Below are 21,331 nucleotides of genomic sequence, written 5' to 3' on the forward strand. Positions count from 1 at the left end.
TAGTTTAATATGCCTGTATGCACTTCCAATAGCATCTGGGCACACTCCTGATGAGGAAGCAGGTGGTGCGCACACATTGTTTTTTGACCCTGCATTTTTGGCCGCAAACAAACGCACCTGCGGCAAAAATCGCATCGGTAAACGCATGCGTTTTTACCGCGTTTCGGTGCATTTTTGGCTGCGTTTTGCTGCGTTTTTCCAATGCATTGCATGGGTGGAAAATGCAGTAAAGCGCAGGAAAGAATTGACATGTCCCTTTTTTTTTTTTTTTTTTTTTTTTTTAAGCTCAAAAACGCAGCTTAAAAAAAAATTGTGTGTGGACAGCAAAAATGAAAAGTCATAGACTTTGCTGGGGAAGCAAAGTCATGCAGTTTTGAACCAAAAAATGCAGTTAAAAATGCTCAGTGCGCACATAGCCTTAAACTACTGCCAGATCTAGAGGAGTGCATCTCTGAACTGGACAGTCTCTGATGTTACTTGGTGGCATCGGCTTCACTGATGCATAAAGTCCCTGAAGATCTCAACTGGATTTAGATCTGGGAAAGATAAAGATAAGTCAAAGGCATGGATGCCTTCATCATCCAGAATCTGCCTACGGCATTCAGGCCACATGAGTCAAGGTATTATCTTGCACCAGGAGGAACCCAAAGCCCACTGCACAATGATTCTGAGGATTTAATTCTTGTAGAGAATAGTTCGTCTTACCTGATTGCTACAACATAGAGTTTTGTACAACCGTCCAAGGTTTCTGCTTCGTTCACACCGTCAGTAATCCTGATTGTGAAACTGGTTGTGCTGGAAGATTTTCCAAGCAGTGTAAAGCTGGGTTTACACACTGCAACATCTCAAACGACATCGCTGTAACGTCACCGGTTTTGTGACGCAATAGCGATGTTGTTTGCGATGTTGCAGTGTGTGAAACCTATCAGCGACCCGGCCCCTGCTGTGAAGTTGTAATCGTTACAAATCGTTCAGGATCATTCCTAGGTCCTTTGTTTCCCGCTGTGCAGCATGAAGTTTCAGTGTGTGAAGACTTTGCAGAGACTTTGTTAGCAACTTCCCTTTCAAAAGGCTGCTTATCAACGTCCCCAAACAACCAGCTAGGTCGCTCTGCAGGTCCGGATCGCTGTTGAGTTGTTGGCCAGGTTTGCCTGTTTGAACGCTCACCAGAGACTTAGCAGAGACTTAGGGAGGTCGCTATTGCGTCACCAAACCGGTGACGTTACAGCGATGTCCTTTGCGATGTTGCAGTGTGTAAACCCAGCTTTAGGTTTACTGCAAAGTCTTTAGACTTATCCACATCTGACACTTCCTTATTCATGGATTATTCTATGAAGAAGACCGCAAGGTCGAAACACGTAGGATAGTCCCTGCACTCACCTCCTTGTGTACCTATGTTCCCCCATGTGTTTTTCATGTTTTTACTGGATTCAATACATTTTCATAGTTTTATTCAACTATACTCCTCATATGCGATGCTGGATTTTTTCCTCTTTTGATTGTGCCTTTCCGCCCGGTGCAGGGCGTTCCGTGCATCGGTGGTGGATCCTGGAGTAAAGAGGAGTGAGCTGAATCTACCTTTTCTTATTTATTCCAAAGGTGCAGGTAAAAAGCGGGAGGAGAGCTGGGTGCGGGTCACCTCAGGACAGGACGACGCCCGTTTCGTGGGTGGACCCGTAGAAGTGCTGTTCAGCACACAACGACCGTCGTCCTGTCCTGCGGGGACCCAGCTCTCCTCCCGCTTTATACCTGCACCTTTTGGAATAAATAAAGAACATTTCTTCTGGAACCTGATGGTATGTGCTGTTGTTTCCCTACTCTTTTGATGGCTATATGAGAATTTGACTTTTTACCAACGAGCACCTCTTGGCATCGGTGCGAGGCGCAGTGTGGTGGTGCAGGACCAGTTTTTTTTCTTCTTATTGTTACAAGACTGTACGAGAAGACACGGCAAACTTTCTAGCATTGGCACAGGGATGTCATCTTGTTGGAGCCTGACTACCTATGCAACCTGAAAGGACTGCAAAGATGGCCTCAAGTTACTAGTAGCAAGGATGGTAGAGAGGCTTTATCTGTGTCCACCATCAAAACATTTCAAGTTTTTTAAATTCACAATTGCTAGTGCATACTTACTGGTCAAATTGATATTCCTGGAGTTTAATTGATTTAGCATTATACTGTGATGTGAAAGGGCTTCCTCGCTTTTTTTTTTAACATTATTATTTTATTTATTTTTTTTCCTCCATTCTCCTGTAATTTGAGGGCGCTCATTTGTTAGCTATTGTTATTTAGTCTGCAATTCACATTGTGTAATATATGATCACTCGAACTCTAGAATGCCAAAATTTGCACACCCAGTTATTTGTACACCTCTACCCCCATACTCATTAGTTAGACAATCTCAACATGACCAGCCAATAGATATGGGAGAATTCATCCACAGGACTGCAGTCGTTCTGTGACGTATGTAATCTTTGACCTCTAGACAGGTGCTCCTCGAATCTAGTTACCGCCTAGCATTTCCAGCTCTTCTTTTGATTAGCTGGGCTAGAGTGACAATTGTTGCGGTGTTGCAGACAAACGACATTTCGCTAGTCAAAATGCCAGGAGATAAGGAGATTTGATGGGCTCCAGTCCAGCGGTCACAATTTTCTGATCGGGACGATATACCTGAGTCATCAGAATTGATCCTCACATCAATACTAACCAACAATTTAATGTGTATTGGGTCTTCCCGATTGAAGTCAGAAACGGGCAATGCGTTCATGTTTTAAAATTCCCCAACTGAAAACGCATGAACGTTCTACCTAGAATTCACAAGCAAGCCAGGAGATATCACCTTTAGTTTGCTCCTGAATATGGCAATCGTCTTTGTTTGCAGTCAGACGACCCTCATTCTTACTATAGATGGGGGTCTAGCCTATCATCATATCCTCAAGTGGAAAAAGCCTGTTAAGAAGATTTTTTTTTTTTCTCAAAAGGAAAATAATAAAAAATGCTCCTACATTGGGGTAGATAATTGTCATTTTATTATACCCTCATGCGCCTCCCTATGCATAGTGTAATATTATATCTATATACTTAACTTGTTTCTTTATTGAATCCCCCATCGGTAGAAATGACTTCTCTTATCTATTTGCTTTTAAGCTCTTCTCTTTGGAGGGGACATAAATCCAGCACATCCAAAACATATTGGCAGCATTGATCCCACCTGCAATGTTCCAGAAGTGGTGACAGGTAAGTTTTCTACCATTTTTATACATTCTAGACTAATATATTGGTGTAAATGCGATGGTTATCAGAAGGTATTCAGACTGAAGGACGCAGTTTACAATTCTGTATAATCTATATTGAAAACGAATCAAATATCTTTGCAAATGCATTAATTTAAAAAGCACAGCAGATCGGCACTGCTGAAAGCATATATAACACTGGAGTATACAATGCTGGCTAAAAGAGAACGCCGGACGTGGTGGTGCTTAACTGCAGCGATACAATCTTAAAAAATTATGAGAAGAGAAAAATAATGATCTTACGTTTTTACTGATTCATTTTGGGGTAGATATGCCATTTTGCAATTTTTTATTTTTTTTTGTTTTGCAATACTGGGTCGACCAAAAAAATCCAAAACATTATTCTGGCATGTTCATATTTTTTTATTTATTTATTTATTTATTTATTACAACTAGTGATGGGCGGACTCGCAGATAACCGGGATTGGCGGGTCAAAACTCGATTAAAAAAAAACTGTTTCGGCCCGGAATTATTCCCTGATATTTGGCTGGACACCAGTCCCCATATAAGTCCATGGGGACCAGAATCCGACGCTTAACAATGATGGAAGAAGGGATAGGGAGATAGGAGCAGGCGCACTGTACTTAGAGTCTCTGGTGCAGCTGTAACTGCTTCTGGGCCACTCATTCATCTTCTGGGGCCACTCATTGTCGCTCATCCATATGCGCTGCTTTCTCCGGACATCAGCAGTCCTGGTGTCTGTGATTGGCTGCAGTCAGATGCGCCCCGAGCCTGTGTGACAGCGTTTCTGCTTGCAATCACAGACCCGTTCTACTGGTCACTGTAGATTGGTATAAAAATAAATAAAAAAAAAAATTGGCGTAGGGTCCCCTCATATTATGATACCCAGCACAGATAAAGCATACAGCTACAGGCTGCAGCCCCTAGCCGTACACGTTTCTTGCCTGTGTATCAAAATATGAGGAACTGCATGTGGTTTTTTTGTTTGCGTTTTAAATATTTAAATAATTTAAAAGAACGGCGCCCCCCCCCCCTACAATTTTCATACCCAGCCAAGATGAAGCCCGACAGCTGGGGGCTGCTATATGGAGGTCATATGATCGTGGTATGCAGACTCCCTGCCAGAATCTGAATGAGGGCTCGATCAATACATTGACCTGTCATTACCAACTCTTGACACGAGAGAATCTTCACAGTGCGTGCCATGTGAGGATTCCCAAGTCTGCAGTCTATAGAGAGACACCTACAGAGACTGCAGACGTTTATTTTTAGGCTATGTGCCCACGCTGCGGAAAATGCGTGGATTTTGCCGCGGATTTCTTGCGGAAAAGCCGCGGATTTTCCAGAAATCTGCAGCACAGCTACTCCCCAGCCATTTCTATGGCATTTGGGAAATGCTGTGCCCACGCTGCGGATTTTTCCGTAGCAGAAATCGTGCGGATTTTTGTGCGGAAAAATCTGCAGCATGTCAATTATTGTTGCGGATTTCTCCGCAGGGTCCCATATACTTACCTGCCTTGACAGAGACCCGAGTCACTTTCTCCGTCCGGTGTACAGCAGCGCGGTGGATCCAGCCAGGTACAGGAAGGAAGAGGTGGGCGGGGCCTGCACGAGCTCCGGTCATGTGACAGCCGGAGCTAGTTCAGGCCCGCCCACCTCCAGCACAGTGAACCAGACGCTGCCTGACAGTGACCCGGCTGCCGGAAAGCGAGGTGCTGCATGATGGAGGTAAGTATGAGCACTCCGATCACTCCAGCACTTGTTCTGCATTGAGGATGCAGTGCCGAAGCCATGGTACTGTATCCTCAATGCAGAATGTCCGCACCATATCCGGAAGACATTCCGCTGTATATCCGCAGCATTGAAACAGAGGAAATTCTGTTGCGGATTTCTGGGAGCACCTGCGGAATGTCTTGCGGATATATCTGCAGGACAATGTCCCTGTGGGCACATAGCCTTAGACTGGATATGGTTCTCTCAAACTCTTAGGCAGAGTGCCCATGCTGTGTAGTTTTGACGTGTATTTTCAGAAATCTGCAGCCAAATCTGCATGTCCAGATTTCTGAAAATACGCGCCAAAACTACACAGCGTGGGTACTGGGCCTTAAATAGGTAAAACTGCAATGTGCTTGAAAAACTTTTGCTATTGATCTATTTAAAAATCCTCTCAAGAAATGGGGAGAAATATATATATATATATATATATATATTTGTTTTTTATTTTTTTTACTATTTACTTTGTTTTATGTGTGACATGCTATACACTAGTACTTATCCTCTTTACAGATGCCTATGAAACGGCAAAAATGCTGTGTGAGCAATACTACTTGGCTGCACCAGAGCTTAAAATTGAAGAGTTTAATGGTAAAGTATCCTCCGTCATTTAGATCTAAGGCTATGTCCGCACGTTGCTTTTTACCTGCTTTTTACCTGCTTTTTTGCTGCTTTTTCTTCTGCGCTGTTTAATGCCAAAATGGTTGTGTTCCGCTTTCCAAGCATAGTCTATGGGAATTTGGGTTTCTTGTCCGCACTTTGCAGTTCAAACTGCAGCCTTTTTGTGGCAGAACTTTGGTCAAAAACTCAGCTTTGCAGTGCAAAACCCAAATGGCAAAAACAATTGACAATTGCCAAAAATGCAGGTAAAAAGCAGGTAAAAAGCACCGTGCGGACATAGCCTAATAGTTATTGCGCAGTATCTGATGTGTGAGGCCAGATTTAGTCTAATACTTGATCGTCCATAAATATATATGTCAGGTTAACAGGCGTTTAACTAATAGATATAATGCCAGTTCCACTGGATTGTCATGTAAAAAAATGATGTAAGAATATGTCGCCTCTAATAATGGCCGTCATCATAAATGCTGGTGCATACTTAGTTTATTAACCCTGTGTGTGTGCGTGTGCATTCGTGGCTTTGTTACAGGGTTCCCAATTACCCATTTAACATCTGTGTTGAAACTAAAACATGGCAGCTCTGGATCTGCCGCCAAGAAGACAACAGTTTTCATAGTACATGCTGATTTATGTCCAGTGGGTCCCCATTTCCAATGATTTGGCATTTTTTCTGTCCCGGTTATCTTTCAGACATGTGATATTTCACATTCTTCTGTTACGATTATCAGCTTTTTTTACCTAGTGTTGCTTTCTTTTGCAGCGAAGGCTCCCGGCAGACCGCTGCAGGTGGTGTATGTGCCCTCTCACCTGTTTCATATGTTGTTTGAGTTATTTAAGGTAGGTTCATAGTAAGGCGCCATTATAAGACTTTATCTTTTTTGTTCAATATTCTGAATAATATTCGGTATGTGTATGTGTGAGTGTGCGCGTGTGAGTGTGCGCGTGTGTGTGTGTGTGTGTGTGTGTGTGTGTGTGTGTGTGTGTGTGTGTGGATGGATGGATGGATGGATGGATGGATGGATGGATGGATGGATGGATGGATGGATGGATGGATAGATAGCCATATATATCTCACCCGTGACAGCTCAGAATGAATGGTTCCTCCTGTTGTCCTGAATATTGCACGGATCCAGACCGGGAGTGGGTCTTGAACAATGTAGAAAAGTAAAAGGGATCCAGCAAATATCAAGAGGTCCGGGTTGGCATAAAACAGTGAATTTATTGATAGAAAAATTAAAAATATATAGCAGAGCTGAATAATAAGTTGCAGGAAATAGTGCGTTATGGACAACACGTTTTGGTGGTATAAACCGCCTTCATCACGTTCCAAGCCAACGCACTATTTCCTGCAACTTAGTATTCAGCCCTGCTATATATTTAAGTTTTCTATCATAGATGCTATCCGTATACAGAAAGATGTACCGTATTTTTCGCTTTATAAGACGCACCTGATTATAAGACGCACCCCCAAATTTGGTGAAGGAAAAGAGAATTTATTTTTTTTAATGTTAAATGGGGTCCATCTTATAATGCCAGTGTCCCTCTAACAAATCATATAGGGTATATGTCCCTCATAGCCCCCCATCCTAAAATTAGCCCCCTTAATCTTGATATGGCCCCCTTATATTGAATATAGCCCCCTTGTGATGGCACACGTTCCCCTGTGCTGCCTATGGTCCCCTATGGATTGCACACGTTCCCGTGTTAGATAACGCCCCCATGCTGCTGCCCATGGCCCCTATAGATCGCACAAGTCCCCCTGTGTTAGATATCGCCCCCATAGTGCTGCCCATGGCCCCTATAGATCGCACAAGTCCCCCTGTGTTAGATATCGCCCCCATAGTGCTGCCCATGGCCCCTATAGATCGCACAAGTCCCCGTGTTAGATATCGCCCCCATAGTGCTGCCCATGGCTCCTATATAGATCGCACAAGTCCCCCTGTGTTATATATCGCCCCCATAGTGCTGCCCATGGCTCCTATAGATCGCACAAGTCCCCCTGTGTTAGATATCGCCCCCATAGTGCTGCCCATGGCTCCTATATAGATCGCACAAGTCCCCCTGTGTTATATATCGCCCCCATAGCGCTGCCCATGGTCCCTATAGATCGCACAAGTCCCCCTGTGTTAGATATCGCCCCCATAGTGCTGCCCATGGTCCCTATAGATCGCACAAGTCCCCCTGTGTTAGATATCTCCCCCATAGTGCTGCCCATGGTCCCTATAGATCGCACAAGTCCCCCTGTGTCAGATATCGCCCCCATAGTGCTGCCCATGGCCCCTATAGATCGCACAAGTCCCCCTGTGTCAGATATCGCCCCCATAGTGCTGCCCATGGCCCCTATAGATCGCACAAGTCCCCCTGTGTCAGATATGGCCCCTAGGCTGCTGCCCAAAGTAAAATTAAACCCTCTTTCCTTATCTCCTCCAGCGCTGAGCTCCCTCCTGTCTGGCTCCGTGCTTCTGTTCTTCCACTTCCTTGTTCTCAGTGCGGTCATGTGATCGGCACAGCAGACTGAGATCTCTGCCTGCCTGATCACAGTGGAAGCAGGGACACGGGGAGAAACGCTGCAGGGGTAAGTAAAGCTTTTTTATTTTAGAATGAGCAGCAGCCTGGGGGCCAAATCTAACACAGGGGTGGGCATGTGCGATCACACTGGGACGCAGGCTCATATAATATGCACCGCTGCCCAGCCCCTCACTGCGTGCGATTTCAGCACCATTGGAGATGGACAGCGGCTGTGCATATTATATGAGCGGGTGCAGGAGATCAAAGGCTGCAGCCCGCAGCGTTCCCCTGTGCTCCAGAGCTGCTGCCCCCACCTCCCCTGGACGCTGCAGTGTACATATATATATACACCCCCCCCCCCCCCCCCCCGTATATTCGGCTTATAAGACGCACCCCCTACTTTCCCCCAAAATTTGGGGGAACAAAAGTGCGTCTTATAAAGCGAAAAATACGGTATATATTGGACATTATCCATATACGTGATGTATATGCACTGTATATAGACAGGCAGGACCTGTATGAGTTGAATGTGTTCATATGGTCCTGCTGTACTGTGACTGGGTTTGCCCTTTCTACTCCTAACTGGGTAACCGCTGTCCGTTTGCTTATTAGGACAATGTTGCCTCCCCGGAGGAGTCTGTGACCGTGTGTTTTATGGTGGCCCATTCATTCAGCTGAGCTGCTATATGAAAAAGTGCAGGCACCCTCAATTGCGATCATTGAGAACTACTGATAAAATCCGCAATGTGTGAATATACCCTTATTGCAGAAAGGTTTTTGCAATGGTCTCGTTCATCTGGAAAAAAAAGCTGAATGAAACCAATTTGTAGTTGCAAAAATTTTGACACGTTTTGTGCTGCTATTGGTGTCATCCGTGGTTTTTCATTAGTGTTTTAAAGCAGTGTGTCATCCATATTTTTCCAGTATGGCTAAAGAAATAAAGATTTACAAAGTTTCTTGGATACTTTCAATGTTAAACATGTCTAGCACACGGACTATATACACTTATGCCATCCGTGTGCTGTGCGTGTTATCCATAGACCTGGCCCTTGTAACCCATACTGATGGGAAAAAAGCAGACATGTCTCCGTGTGGTTCATATGAACACACGGACATGTGAGCAGCCCCATAGGTCATTATGGGTATGTGTAGTATTCACATGGAAAAATACAGATGCAATATGTGCCGGAAATATATACATGTGACGGGCGCCTTAGGGAGTGTTGGCGCTGTGCAAATTACCATTTTTTGATGCATGTATACGGTACTTGCATTTTAGTTGCATTTTCTCAAAACCTCACAATGATTGACTTGCTCTAAATTCTCATTTAGGCCTTGTGCGCACTAGGCGTTTTTAGCGGCGTTTTTTACCGCGTTTTTGTGCTGAAAACGCAGTGACATTGCAGTCATTGCAGAAGTGCTGTCCTCACACAGCGTTTTTTTTGTAGCTGCGTTTTTGTGGTGACCACAAAAATGCAGCATGTCAATTATTTCTGCGTTTTTCACCGATTGAGTTCAATGAGATGTTCAACAATGCAATGAAAAACGCATATAGCCGCGTTTCTATGACTAAAAACGCAGCTATAAACGCAATGGGTGGGCAGTATAGTGACGTGTACAGGAAGAGGATTCCTTCTGTTGGTAAACACAGAAGCAGGAATCCTCCCGGTACCGTCACCGCTGCGTCCACCTCCCGTCCTGTGCATGTCAGCTCCGTGCGGCGCCATGTCTGGGCGGGAGGTGGAGGCAGCGGCGAAAACCAAAGTGAACAGTAGAAAAAAAAAAAGTCATATATACTCACCTGTCTGCAGGGTCCCGGTGCCATGCCCGCTCCCAGCCCCTGTCTTGGTACCGCCGCTCTGGCTGTGTGCAGTCTCCCCGGGGCAGGACCTTGCGGTGGATCACCTGATGCAGTCACCTGACGCATCAGCTGATCGTAGTCTCGCCGGCTTCTTCGCGCCCGGCCGGCTATCAGCTGATCCTGCCGTCAGGGGACTTCATCAGCTGATTACCGGCAGCTCCTGCAGCGATCGAACAGGATCAGACTCCTGTCCAATCGATCGCTGCAGGAGCTGCCGGTAATCAGCACAGCACATAAGTGAGTATTATTTTTTTTTTTTCTACTGATGCATCAGCTGATTGTAGAATCGGCTTTTATACAATCAGCTGATGTGTGATGGGATTCAGGCACTTGATCCTGATACATCATCTGATCGCTTTGCCTTCCAGCAAACCGATCAGATGATATTGGATCCGGATTGGACGGCGCGGGACCCTAACCCAGGATTACTGCGGAGGGGGGTTTATTTCAATAAAGATGGAGTCACTAATTGTGTTGTGTTTTTATTTCTAATAAAAATATTTTTCTGTGTGTTGTGTTTTTTTTTTTTTTTTATCATTACTAGAAATTCATGGTGGCCATGTCTAATATTGGCATGACACCATGAATTTCGGGCTTAGGGCTAGCTGATAATATACAGCTAGCCCTAACTCCATTATTACCTAGCTAGCCACCCGGCATCAGGGCAGCTAGAAGAGTTGGATACAGCGCCAGAAGATGGCGCTTCTATGAAAGCGCCATTTTCTGGGGTGGCTGCGGACTGCAATTCGCAGTGGGGGTGCCCAGAAAGCATGGGCACCCTGCACTGTGGATTCCAATCCCCAGCTGCCTAGTTGTACCCGGCTGGACTCAAAAATTAGGCAAAGCTCACGTCATTTTTTTTTTTAATTATTTCATGAAATTCATGAAATAATTAAAAAAAAAAGGGCTTCTTTATATTTTTGGTTCCCAGCCGGGTACAAATAGGCAGCTGGGGGTTGGGGGCAGCCCGTACCTGCCTGCTGTACCCGGCTAGCATACAAAAATATGGCGAAGCCCATGTCATTTTTTTTTTCTTTTTGGGCAAAAAACTGCATACAGTCCTGGATGGAGGATGCTGAGCCTTGTAGATCTGCAGCTGTCTGCTCTCCTGCATACACTAGTGAATGGAGGATGCTGAGCCTTGTAGTTCTGCAGCTGCTGTCTGCTCTCCTGCATACACTAGTGAATGGAGGATGCTGAGCCTTGTAGTTCTCCAGCTGCTGTCTGCTCTCCTGCATACACTAGTTCTGCAGCTGTCTGTCTGCTCTCCTGCATACAATGAACATTTTGAAGAAGGAAATGACATCAGACCTTTTTTTTTTTTTTTTTCATCAACAATCTTTAATGGCATTGTGCACTGATTAAAAACGCAGTGAGCAAAAACACAGCAAAAAACGCACCAAATCGCGGCAAAAACACATGTGTTTTTGTCGCGTTTTTTAGCCGCGGGTGCGTTTTTTGAGACAAAAACGCACATAAAAACGCAGCGTGAAAAAAACGCCTAGTGCGCACATACCCTTACACTGGTTTTATTTTCCTTATATCTCATGACTCGATGCATTTTTTGTTTGTTTTACACAGAGAATGTTAATTTTTTTTCATTGTCTACACTCCCAAATTTTCACCATTGAGAATATAATGGCTTGGCATCAAAAATGCTGTGACAGAAAAAAAACCTAACCATATACCGTACTTATTTTTCTGCCATGACTTGTAAATGGAGGAGGGGGGGATAATTCACCGAGGGTCTGAGTGCTCTGCTTGCCAGATGGACCCAAGATTAGTGTTAGAAGTCTTAAACCTTCCTTCATCATTATTTACATGCTTTTGTATTGTGAGTTATTGGGGTCACCCGAGGCCCGTGCAGCAGCCCCTTCTCCCTTCCTTTTCTAGAGCCCATTCCATGAGTTACACAATATGATCCCCACAGATTGGACACATCTGAGTAATTGGAAGCTGTGGATCGTTTGTAATATGATTATATAGATGTAGAATATTCAAAGAATCTTTCTACCTGAAATTAAATAGAAATGTAATTGTCTGACAAGTGTATTAAGTAACTCTATACCTTAGCCCCATTTTATGGCTGTGTACACACTTTGTAAACTCGGGACATTTTTTTTTTTTTGCTGCAATTATAGTGAAATGGCATTTTATTTCTGCTGGCATTATGGAAATCCTCTTAAAAATGCCCCACGGCTATAACATGTGAACACCTAACGAGCGCATAATGATGATCTTAAAGGGGGGCTTAAAGCACCCCAGAGTAAGCTGAGAGAAGGTATTAGGCTCTGTGCGCACGCTGCAGTTTTGTGCCTTCACTGAAAAATTCACACAGTGCCAGAAAAACGCATTAAAAAAAAGCATATATATTGCGTGTTTTCGTGTGATTTTTGTATGTTTACTTTTGCGCGTTTTTGTCCCATGTGTTTTTTTTAGTAAATAGTGATAGGCGGACTCACAGATACCTGGGGTCGGCGGGTTTAAAAAGAAAAAAGAAGGTTCAGGCCCATAATTGATCCTAGGTATCTGACTGGACACTGGTCCCCGTATAAGTGTATGGGGGCCAGAATCAGGCACTTAAAAATGGTGGTAGAAGGGATAGGGGGATTGGAGCATGCCACTATACTTAGTCTCTGGCGCGGCTGTAACTGCTCCTGCGTAACCCATTTTACTTCTGGGGCCGCTCATTAGCCTCATGCATATGACTGCAGCTCACAGCAGGCGGTCATTGTTCTATGGCCGCAGACTACTCAATGGGGCAAAACACTCATGGACCACTTTGTTTAATCATATCTCTGCTTCAAAACTGTTAAGTGCTGGAATGTTCCCAGGCCATTATTCTGCACTGATCTGACAGCGCTGGAGCCTAGAGAACGGTCTATGCATTCACATTGACCCTTTTCTTGAAAATGGAAGGCTCCAGCCGATTCTCTACAAGTTAAAGGGGTCGTCTTATGAACAGAGTATGTTTTAATCAATAGATCTTAGAATAAAAAGTCTCACAATTGGATGTGTTTAAAAATGTTCCTGTGCTGAGATAATCATTACATATGCTGTGTAATGGCTGTGTCTGAAAATAGCACAGCTCCTGGTTAGAGGAGGACATAAAGGATAGAATTCATACAGGACAGAATAGGATCGTAGCGGATACTGTGAAGTAAAACCTTTTTTTTTTTTCTTTTTTTTTTTCAGCTTATAAAACAGGTTTTACCTCACAGAAAAAAATCATCTGATCCCATCCTGTAATATCTATATACTCTTTTGTGTCCTCCCCTGCCCAGGAGATGTCATATGATCAGACCATGTCCCTGTATGGTCAGACACGGCCATTACACAGTACATAGCAGGGGCACATATATAAGATTATCTCAGCACAGGAACATTTTTATAAACACATCCAATTGTGGAAATTGTTATTATTCCAAGATCTATTAATTAAAATGAACTTTGAGAGTCACTCCCTGTAAGCGAGAAACTGCCTTAGATTTCAGTTTGTGGCGCACAGACTGCCCACCATGCGCCAGATATGCTATGATCTATTTTGCACATTTTAACTAGCCCCCTCTCCGTTGCATGAAACACCAGCCCACCTAAATGTGCCCCTTTTAGTGACCCTCTGTGTCCGCAGCCGTCTCCAGAATATCTGCTTTAATGGATATGACAAATCTGTGGTTTATCCCTATGCGCTTAGGTCACTTCCCAGACGTGGAAAGAAGGCTAATAAAAAGTAAAGCCCGAACTCCTGAGAAAACACGGTCATCGGAAAATCGTCTCTATTTATGCCAAATTTTATATAATCTCGCTTCTCAAAGGCGCAGCAAAGCATTATGGGTCGGCTAAACGTAATTTCCCTTGAAATATCCACGTAATTTTTTCGGAAACAAAGTAATAACAGAGCGTATTGGAATCCAGTTAAGGATAAAACGCCCTGCCATAATTACTCAGAATTAGAGGTATCACTATCCTGATCTTGGCTCCAGTTCAACCTGGTTACAAGAGTAATTTACTGCTATAATAAGGGATAACACGGCTTGGGTGGTGTGAAGCAGCAAGCATTTCATTTCATAAGAAAAGATTGGCAGTTTCCACAATGATATATTGTGGTGCCTTGTTCCACGCAGCCCTTGAGCAACAATTTTATTAATAATTGGCCATTTAAATAGCTACTTTATTCCAATGCTAAGCCTATTACCTTGTTATTTTACTTTTATAATTAGTAATCATAGGAGCAGAAAGTAGTAATTTCGACTCAAAGAAGACTTGAGTTCAGTCTTCTTGTTGCTCAGAGTTTTAATTATGTTGGTGCCAAAAAAAAAGCACATAGCAACAGTATTCCTCTCCTGATACAAAGCGGGCAATGCTTCACACGGCCGATACCTACACCACAATCAGGTGTTGGGTCCTCTCCAAAGTGTCGGGGAAATAACAAGCCATGCTGCTCCCCATTTAGCCGTCACATTATACCGCGCCTCACATCTATATGGTTTGTAATCTTCAGAATTGTTACTAGTTATGCCGCCTAATCACTAACTAGCCATATTGTGTGATCAAAAGCAAAGAGTGCGTCGGCACATTGAGGCCATCCAACCACAGCAAGACCCGCCATGGATGGAGGCTTCTGCGCTCTTTGATTTAAAAAAATGCCCACCAAGTCCGTAATTTTTAATGTTTGCAGCAATAGTGGAGTTCATGTGTCCGTTAATCGCGTTGTGTATATGTGTATCCCATTACTCCAGTTGTCTGCCGTTGCATATTTTCCATTAGATATACTTTATTAGAATGATACAAAATGTCAATTTTTGTCAATGGTGGTGGTGTATAAATTATCACTTTATATGGATTCCCCACTTCTGATTTATTATTATTTAATGAAACTAGAAACCCCATCAGAGTAGGGACGGACTTTCCGGTTTTCCTATTACTAGGTTTGGCAGAATATTTCAACTACAGCGCCCAAACACACATGATTATCAACACCGCAGGCTTATCCCTAATAGGAGAATAAAAGGGCTGTGTCATTTGCTGCACTCATTGTTTGCTCCGCTCGTAAAGCAGCTTGTCCACCCATGTTGCCGTGCCAGGACCTGCAGTTCAATATTATTTTTTTGGGTGACAGGTTCTGACAGGTTCCCATTATGTATAACTCTCTTAGACCTGATCATGCTGTTGTGCTTATTTTGACAGTCCATGTCAGAATGAATGTATAATCCATGTGTAAAGGGCACTTTACACGCTGCGATATCGCTAGCGAGTGTACCCGCCCCCGTCGGTTGTGCATCACGGGCAAATTGCTGCCTGTGGCGCACAACATCGCTTACACCTGTCACACGGACTTACCTTCCCTGCAACGTCGCTGTGGTCGGCGAACCGCCTCCTTTCTAAGAGGGCGGTTCGTGCGGTGTCACACGGCAGCCGTTCAATAGAAGTGGAGGGGCAGAGATGAGCGGCCGAAACATGCCGCCCACCTCCTTCCTTTCTCATTGCCGGTGGACGCAGGTAAGGAGATGTTCGTCGTTCCTGCGGTGTCACACATAGCGACGTGTGATGCCGCAGGAACGACGAACAACCAGCATCCTGCACCACCAACGATATTATGAAAAGGAGCGACGTGTCAACAATCAACGATTTTTGACGTTTTTGCGATCGTTGATCGTCGCTCCTAGCTGTCACACGCTGCGATGTCGCTAACGACGCTGCATGTGCGTCACAAACACCATGATCCCGACGATATATCGTTAGCGATGTCACAGCGTGTAAAGCACCCTTAAGGCCCCGTTACATGCTACGATTTATCTGACGATCTCAGTAACGATGTGACACGCCCAGATCGTAGTTATGATTTGCCGAGATCGCACATAGGTCGTTTATTAGCAGTCACACTAACACATCTCACAAACAACGCAACATCGTTCAGCGATATATTATTTGACCAAGGCGGTCGTGTGGATGTTGTTCGTCGTTTGCAGGGTGTCAAACGTAGCAATATGTCTGCTGTGTTCCAAACGACGAACAATATTTTGAAACTGAACGACGTGTCAACGATAAGTATCAGCAGTGAGAAAGGGAATAATACATAACTTTTATTAGAATTATTAGAAAAATTGCGTAGTGCTGCAATTTATAAATTAATTTTTTGTGCAAAAAAATGAAACAATACTCATGTCCAAGAGGACCAACAAAGATAGCGTTGGAGCCCCCCCGGTGGTGTCCGTCAATGATAGACCATAATCACCAGATGGACATTGAGGGGCTTCGACGCCAAATCAGTGTCCAAGATTCATAGACACTGTGAATTGATGACTACTATGAGCCGGATAAATGGGGCAACAACCTATAATCCTATTAGTCAGGTTAGGGTCATGGGAGGATATATTCCAGTGGGAACCAAGCCCCCCAATAGGACTCACCAATGTAATATACAGTATGGGGTTACTAAATCCCCCAAAAAACAAGCTTTTCATACATGTAAACACCAATTACCAACCATAACCTAACAGAAATCTAACAAAAATCCATCCAAGATCACAGTGGTGTTTCTTGGATTTAATTCAGAGTATAATCACGGCAGTAAACATATAGGTATAATTATTGCCTCTTGCTTATAATGACCGGCTCATTTATACATCATGCAATTATAAATAGAGAAATGGAATGGTCTCACCCAGTTGTAGGTGCAGGTCAGTAGTTAGAAGGGGGTCATCAGGATAGATGAATCGGGTGGCTGTCCATGGCCGGGCAGGAGCTCTCTCCCTGGCAGGAACTAGCTGAACCCTCAAGCCCCATTAGCTCCAGCCCTTACAAGGACCGTCCCAAACTGACCCTGATTAAATTAGCCCTAAAGATTCATCACCATGGAACCTCCCGACGCGTTTCCTCCGCCAGGATTCATCAGGGGAGATACTGTAGGTGAAGGGCTCAAGATGCAGGTATAGCGACCCCAACATAAAAGTGGTCAGACTCTAGGGTAAGCTGCCACTGCAAGTGTCCACTATTAAATAGACCATTAATTGTTGCTCCAATCAGACAATCAAAAAAACCAACCAATAATACATCAAAACGAGTGTTTAAACTCACCTGCCTGTTGTAACAGGTAACTATAGGTAGCAAAACATCACACAGCGTGGGGCAGTGCTGGGCGCAGCCATCTTGTCCCGCCCACCTGGGCATGTCATCAATCCCAGAATGCTACACACCACACTGACTGACATGCATAGTGCAGGACAGTGCTGAATCACAGCACCGCCCTGCCCCCAAACCCACGTCATCAATCCCACAATGCCATGCTACATGGAGTGGACTGGAGCCGATTTAGACAAAAAGCACAGCATACAGCATCCAGTATAGGATCGTGCTGGGTGTGGGCATCTAGTCCCGCCCAGCTGGGAGCATCATCAAACCCAGAATGCTCCAGGCGATGGTGGCTGTGACGTGCACAGTGTGGGGCAGTGCTGAACACACTGCCCCACCTCCAAGATCACGTCATCGAGCATCTTAGTGTATGAGGGGAAATGGTGCTGATTAAACAAACAGATACAGCCAGACATGCTGCTGTGCGATCGATCGGCATAGATTTTAACCCCTAAGATGCTTAGTCTTAGCATATGAGGGGAACTGGTGCCGACTAAACAAACAGAAGCAGGCAAACATGCTGCTGCGCAATCAGCACAGATTTTAACCCCCAAGATGCTATAGGATAAGTCATGCCTAAATATAATCAAATTGATATTAAACATAACCAAAATTAGACAGACGTTGTAATGGTTAATTGGATATGCCAGATAGTCCCATGACGTACCAAGTCCCAAGGCTTAACTAGGATATAAGTATCAATAGAACAGATAAATGTGATAATTTTGGCGGTATAGATTATATAGAATACGTTCCATTAAATTAATTTACACCATAACTAGAGGGATTAACCCTTTGTTTGATCACATTATGTATTTAAAGACAAATGAAGTGAGCTCACTGAAGGTTCATCAGTTAGCTCACATGAGGTTTCTTGGCCAGTAAAGACCATAACAGGTTCTTTCGAGTACCATTAACACAGATCTGTGCATTATAAATGATAGGTTGAAGGGAGAGAGAGAAAGAGAAAGATGTTCAGAGCCAAGAAAGTCAGAGAAAACAGCTATAACTGAGCTGTTCATTTAGGCCTTTTGGTGCTATTGTATCTAGGATAAAGATCCACTTGGATTCTTTCTGTAGGATTTTCTGATCCCAAGGGCCGCCTCTGAGTGGTTTTCTCACTATATCAATGCCCTGGAAACTCATGGCCTTTGTGTCCCCGCCGTGAAAGGCGTTGATATGTCTGGCGATTGGGGTGTCCCTTTTGTGTAGGACATCTCCCAAATGATCGCCAATTCTGCGACGTAATTCACGCTTTGTTTTGCCGATGTATTCTTTGCTACAAGCGCAAGTCATTTTGTAAATTACGCCTTCAGTCTTACAGTTTATGAATTCTCTAATGTCATACTCTTTCCCTGTGACATGGCTGGCAAAGGTCTTGCTTTTAGTGATGAAAGGGCAAGCAATGCAATTGCCACATTTAAAGCAACCTCTGATGTTAGACTTCAGCCAGGTTTCATTAGTAGGTGCCTGAAAGTGGCTATGGACTAGACGATCCTTTAAGGAGCGCCCCCTCCTGTATGTTATACTCGGTTGTTCACAGAGGCCTCCTTTAAGATCACTGTCCATATGCAACACACCCCAGTATTTTTGCAAAATCTCCCTTACTTGTTGGGCTCCATTATCAAAGGTGGTAATGAATCTGAAAGGCTCGTTTTCATTGATGTTAGGACTCTTAATTGGGTTTAGAAGTTGTGTTCTGTTCTTGTTTATTACTTCTCCGTATGCCTTTTTCAAGATTCCACCTGGGTACCCTCTGTCCAGGAATCGTTGTCTCAGGTCCCTTATCTTAATTTTGAGAGGTAATTTGGGAACGGCTTCTCATCACCTGTTTCTATACTGCTGGTATTTGACGTGTCAACGATCAACGATTTTCAACCTATTTGTGATCGTTTGGAGTCGCACGTAGGTGTCACACGCAACGACGTCGCTAACGATGACGGAAGTGTGTCACGGAAACCGTGACCCCCGACGACATATCGTCAGATAAATCGTAGCGTGTAACGGGGCCTTTAGAGGCTTGTCTGGTAAAGTGTTCCCCTTTTTTTTTTTTTTTTTTTAAAATCATTGGGTAGAAGGGGGGGGGGGCTGCCATCTCTGTTTCATTACATAGCGATGCTGAGCAAAAGGACAATACGCCAAAAGTGGTTAGTAGGGGAAATGCCCTCAAAGGAGGGACTAATAAGTCAGATGAAAAAGACGCTCAATCTGGAGAAATTGGTGGTGGAGGGAAATCGAGCCAAGTTGACGGAAATTTTTTTTTAGATGCAGAGCGTTTATAATAAAAATGTGTTCAGAGGAGGGGAGAAAACAAATTGTTTCCCCATTTGTGTTCACAGAGTGGTATTTAAAGGAGGATTTACTGGGTTCTTTAGGTAAATTAAAAATATAAGATAGTTGGGTTTAGGCCGTGTCGCACAGGAGGAAGAGGGGGTAGGTCTGCTTAGGAGGAACCCCAGACCCCCTTTTTTTGTTTCCTATTAAAGTTAAGAAAATTCCATAAAATTTGGTTTAAAAAAAAAAAATCACTGGGTAAAATGTTCAGAAGGGATTTTGGCTATTCAATACAAGTAAAATATATCTTTGTACCGTGTTAGCCAGTAGAGATAAAAAAATTGTTTAAAAGAACAGAGAGTCCTCAGTGGTTGATACCTTTTAATGGCTAACTGAAAAGATGGTAATAATTGCAAGCTTTCGAGACTACTCAGGTCTCTTCATCAGGCATGGTATAACACAAAATCTGAAGAGTCACGTATTTATACACAACAGGACTTAAGTCCTGTTGTGTATAAATACGTGACTCTTCAGATTTTGTGTTATACCATGCCTGATGAAGAGACCTGAGTAGTCTCGAAAGCTTGCAATTATTACCATCTTTTCAGTTAGCCATTAAAAGGTATCAACCACTGAGGACTCTCTGTTCTTTTAAACAATTTTTTGGCTATTCAATAGGGATTTTTAAAACTACACACCTCAGGTTTGCAAAAATATATCTTAATAATTAGGGATGATCGAATACCGCAAATATTCGGCAACGCCCATATTCGCTGAATAGGTCGCCACTATTCGACGATTAGCGAATATTCAATGCGCAATGTAAGTCTATGGGAAACGCGAATAGTTGCCGAATAGCAATTATTCGGGCTTCCCATAGACTTACATTGTGCATCGAATATTCGCAAAGCGGCGAACTATTCCTCAGATATTCGCAAAGCCAAATATTGCCAAATATTTGTAATATGCGATCATCCCTACTAATAATGTATTGAAAAATCAGGTTAAAGTAAGTAAGCATAAAGAAGGGAATCTATCGAGCAATGACCCGGTTATAGTCCAGAGACCGCAATACAAAAGTCCTCTGGGTTTGGCTTTGATAGCGGTGCTCAGCGGCACAGACCAATAACTGCTATTTACATATAACCAGTGGACTTGAGACGGCATATGGTGAGAGCAGCAGAGCATATTCTCTTAAATGCTGGAAAATCTGGTGACCGATTCACTTTACGTCACGAAATAAACATTTAACTATTGAGACTGGCAACTATTTGGAGCCTGAGCGTAGAAAATTCATATTGTGTCAGTTCTGCAAAAATATCATTGTTGGAAGGTATGCCACAAAACTAATACATGGACAAGGATAGATTAAGAAGCATAAACCTGCATGAGAGCAGCATAAAATATCAGGAGCGGCCCTGATTCCTGCGCTGTGTCACTTACTGGGGTCCTTACTGTAGTTTTAATAAAACTGCTGGTCCTCTGAGTGCTGAACTGCTGCTATGTAGTCCTCATTATTCATGAGCTCTGGATATCTGTGCCCCCCACCACTGATTAGCCAGTTTTCGGCTTGGGCACAGAGAATGGTCATCACTGGTCCTGGAGGAGTGATACAGTCATCACTAAGCGAACTAAACAAATGAAACTGTGAGACCCATCGCTGAAAACAGGGTCCCTATTCCTATTCTATGCTTTAAGGTACCGTCACACATAACGAGATCGTTAGCGAGATCACAGCTTCCGTGACGCAGTAGCGTTCCCGTTAGTGATCTTGTTATGTGTGACACCTACCAGCGATCAGGCCCCTGCTGTGAGATCTCTAGTCGTTGCAGAATGGTCCAGGCCATTTTCTTCAAAGGCGATGTCCTGCTGGGCAAGACACATCGCTGTGTTTGACACTGTGTGACA

At 43.8% G+C, this 21,331-nt stretch overlaps 1 protein-coding gene across 1 annotated transcript in view; it reads left to right on the forward strand.

Moving 5' to 3' along the window:
- PDK3 (pyruvate dehydrogenase kinase 3) overlaps positions 1 to 21,331 on the forward strand; it is a 99,510-nt gene that overhangs the window by 52,374 nt on the left and 25,805 nt on the right. The window contains exons 5-7 of the mRNA XM_075335450.1: positions 3,148 to 3,237; positions 5,542 to 5,619; positions 6,410 to 6,486. Coding sequence (XP_075191565.1) covers positions 3,148 to 3,237; positions 5,542 to 5,619; positions 6,410 to 6,486 — 245 coding nt within the window. The remainder of the gene's footprint in view (positions 1 to 3,147; positions 3,238 to 5,541; positions 5,620 to 6,409; positions 6,487 to 21,331) is intronic.

Source organism: Anomaloglossus baeobatrachus, chromosome 2 (genome assembly GCF_048569485.1).
Source record: "Anomaloglossus baeobatrachus isolate aAnoBae1 chromosome 2, aAnoBae1.hap1, whole genome shotgun sequence".
NCBI lineage: Eukaryota > Metazoa > Chordata > Amphibia > Anura > Aromobatidae > Anomaloglossus > Anomaloglossus baeobatrachus.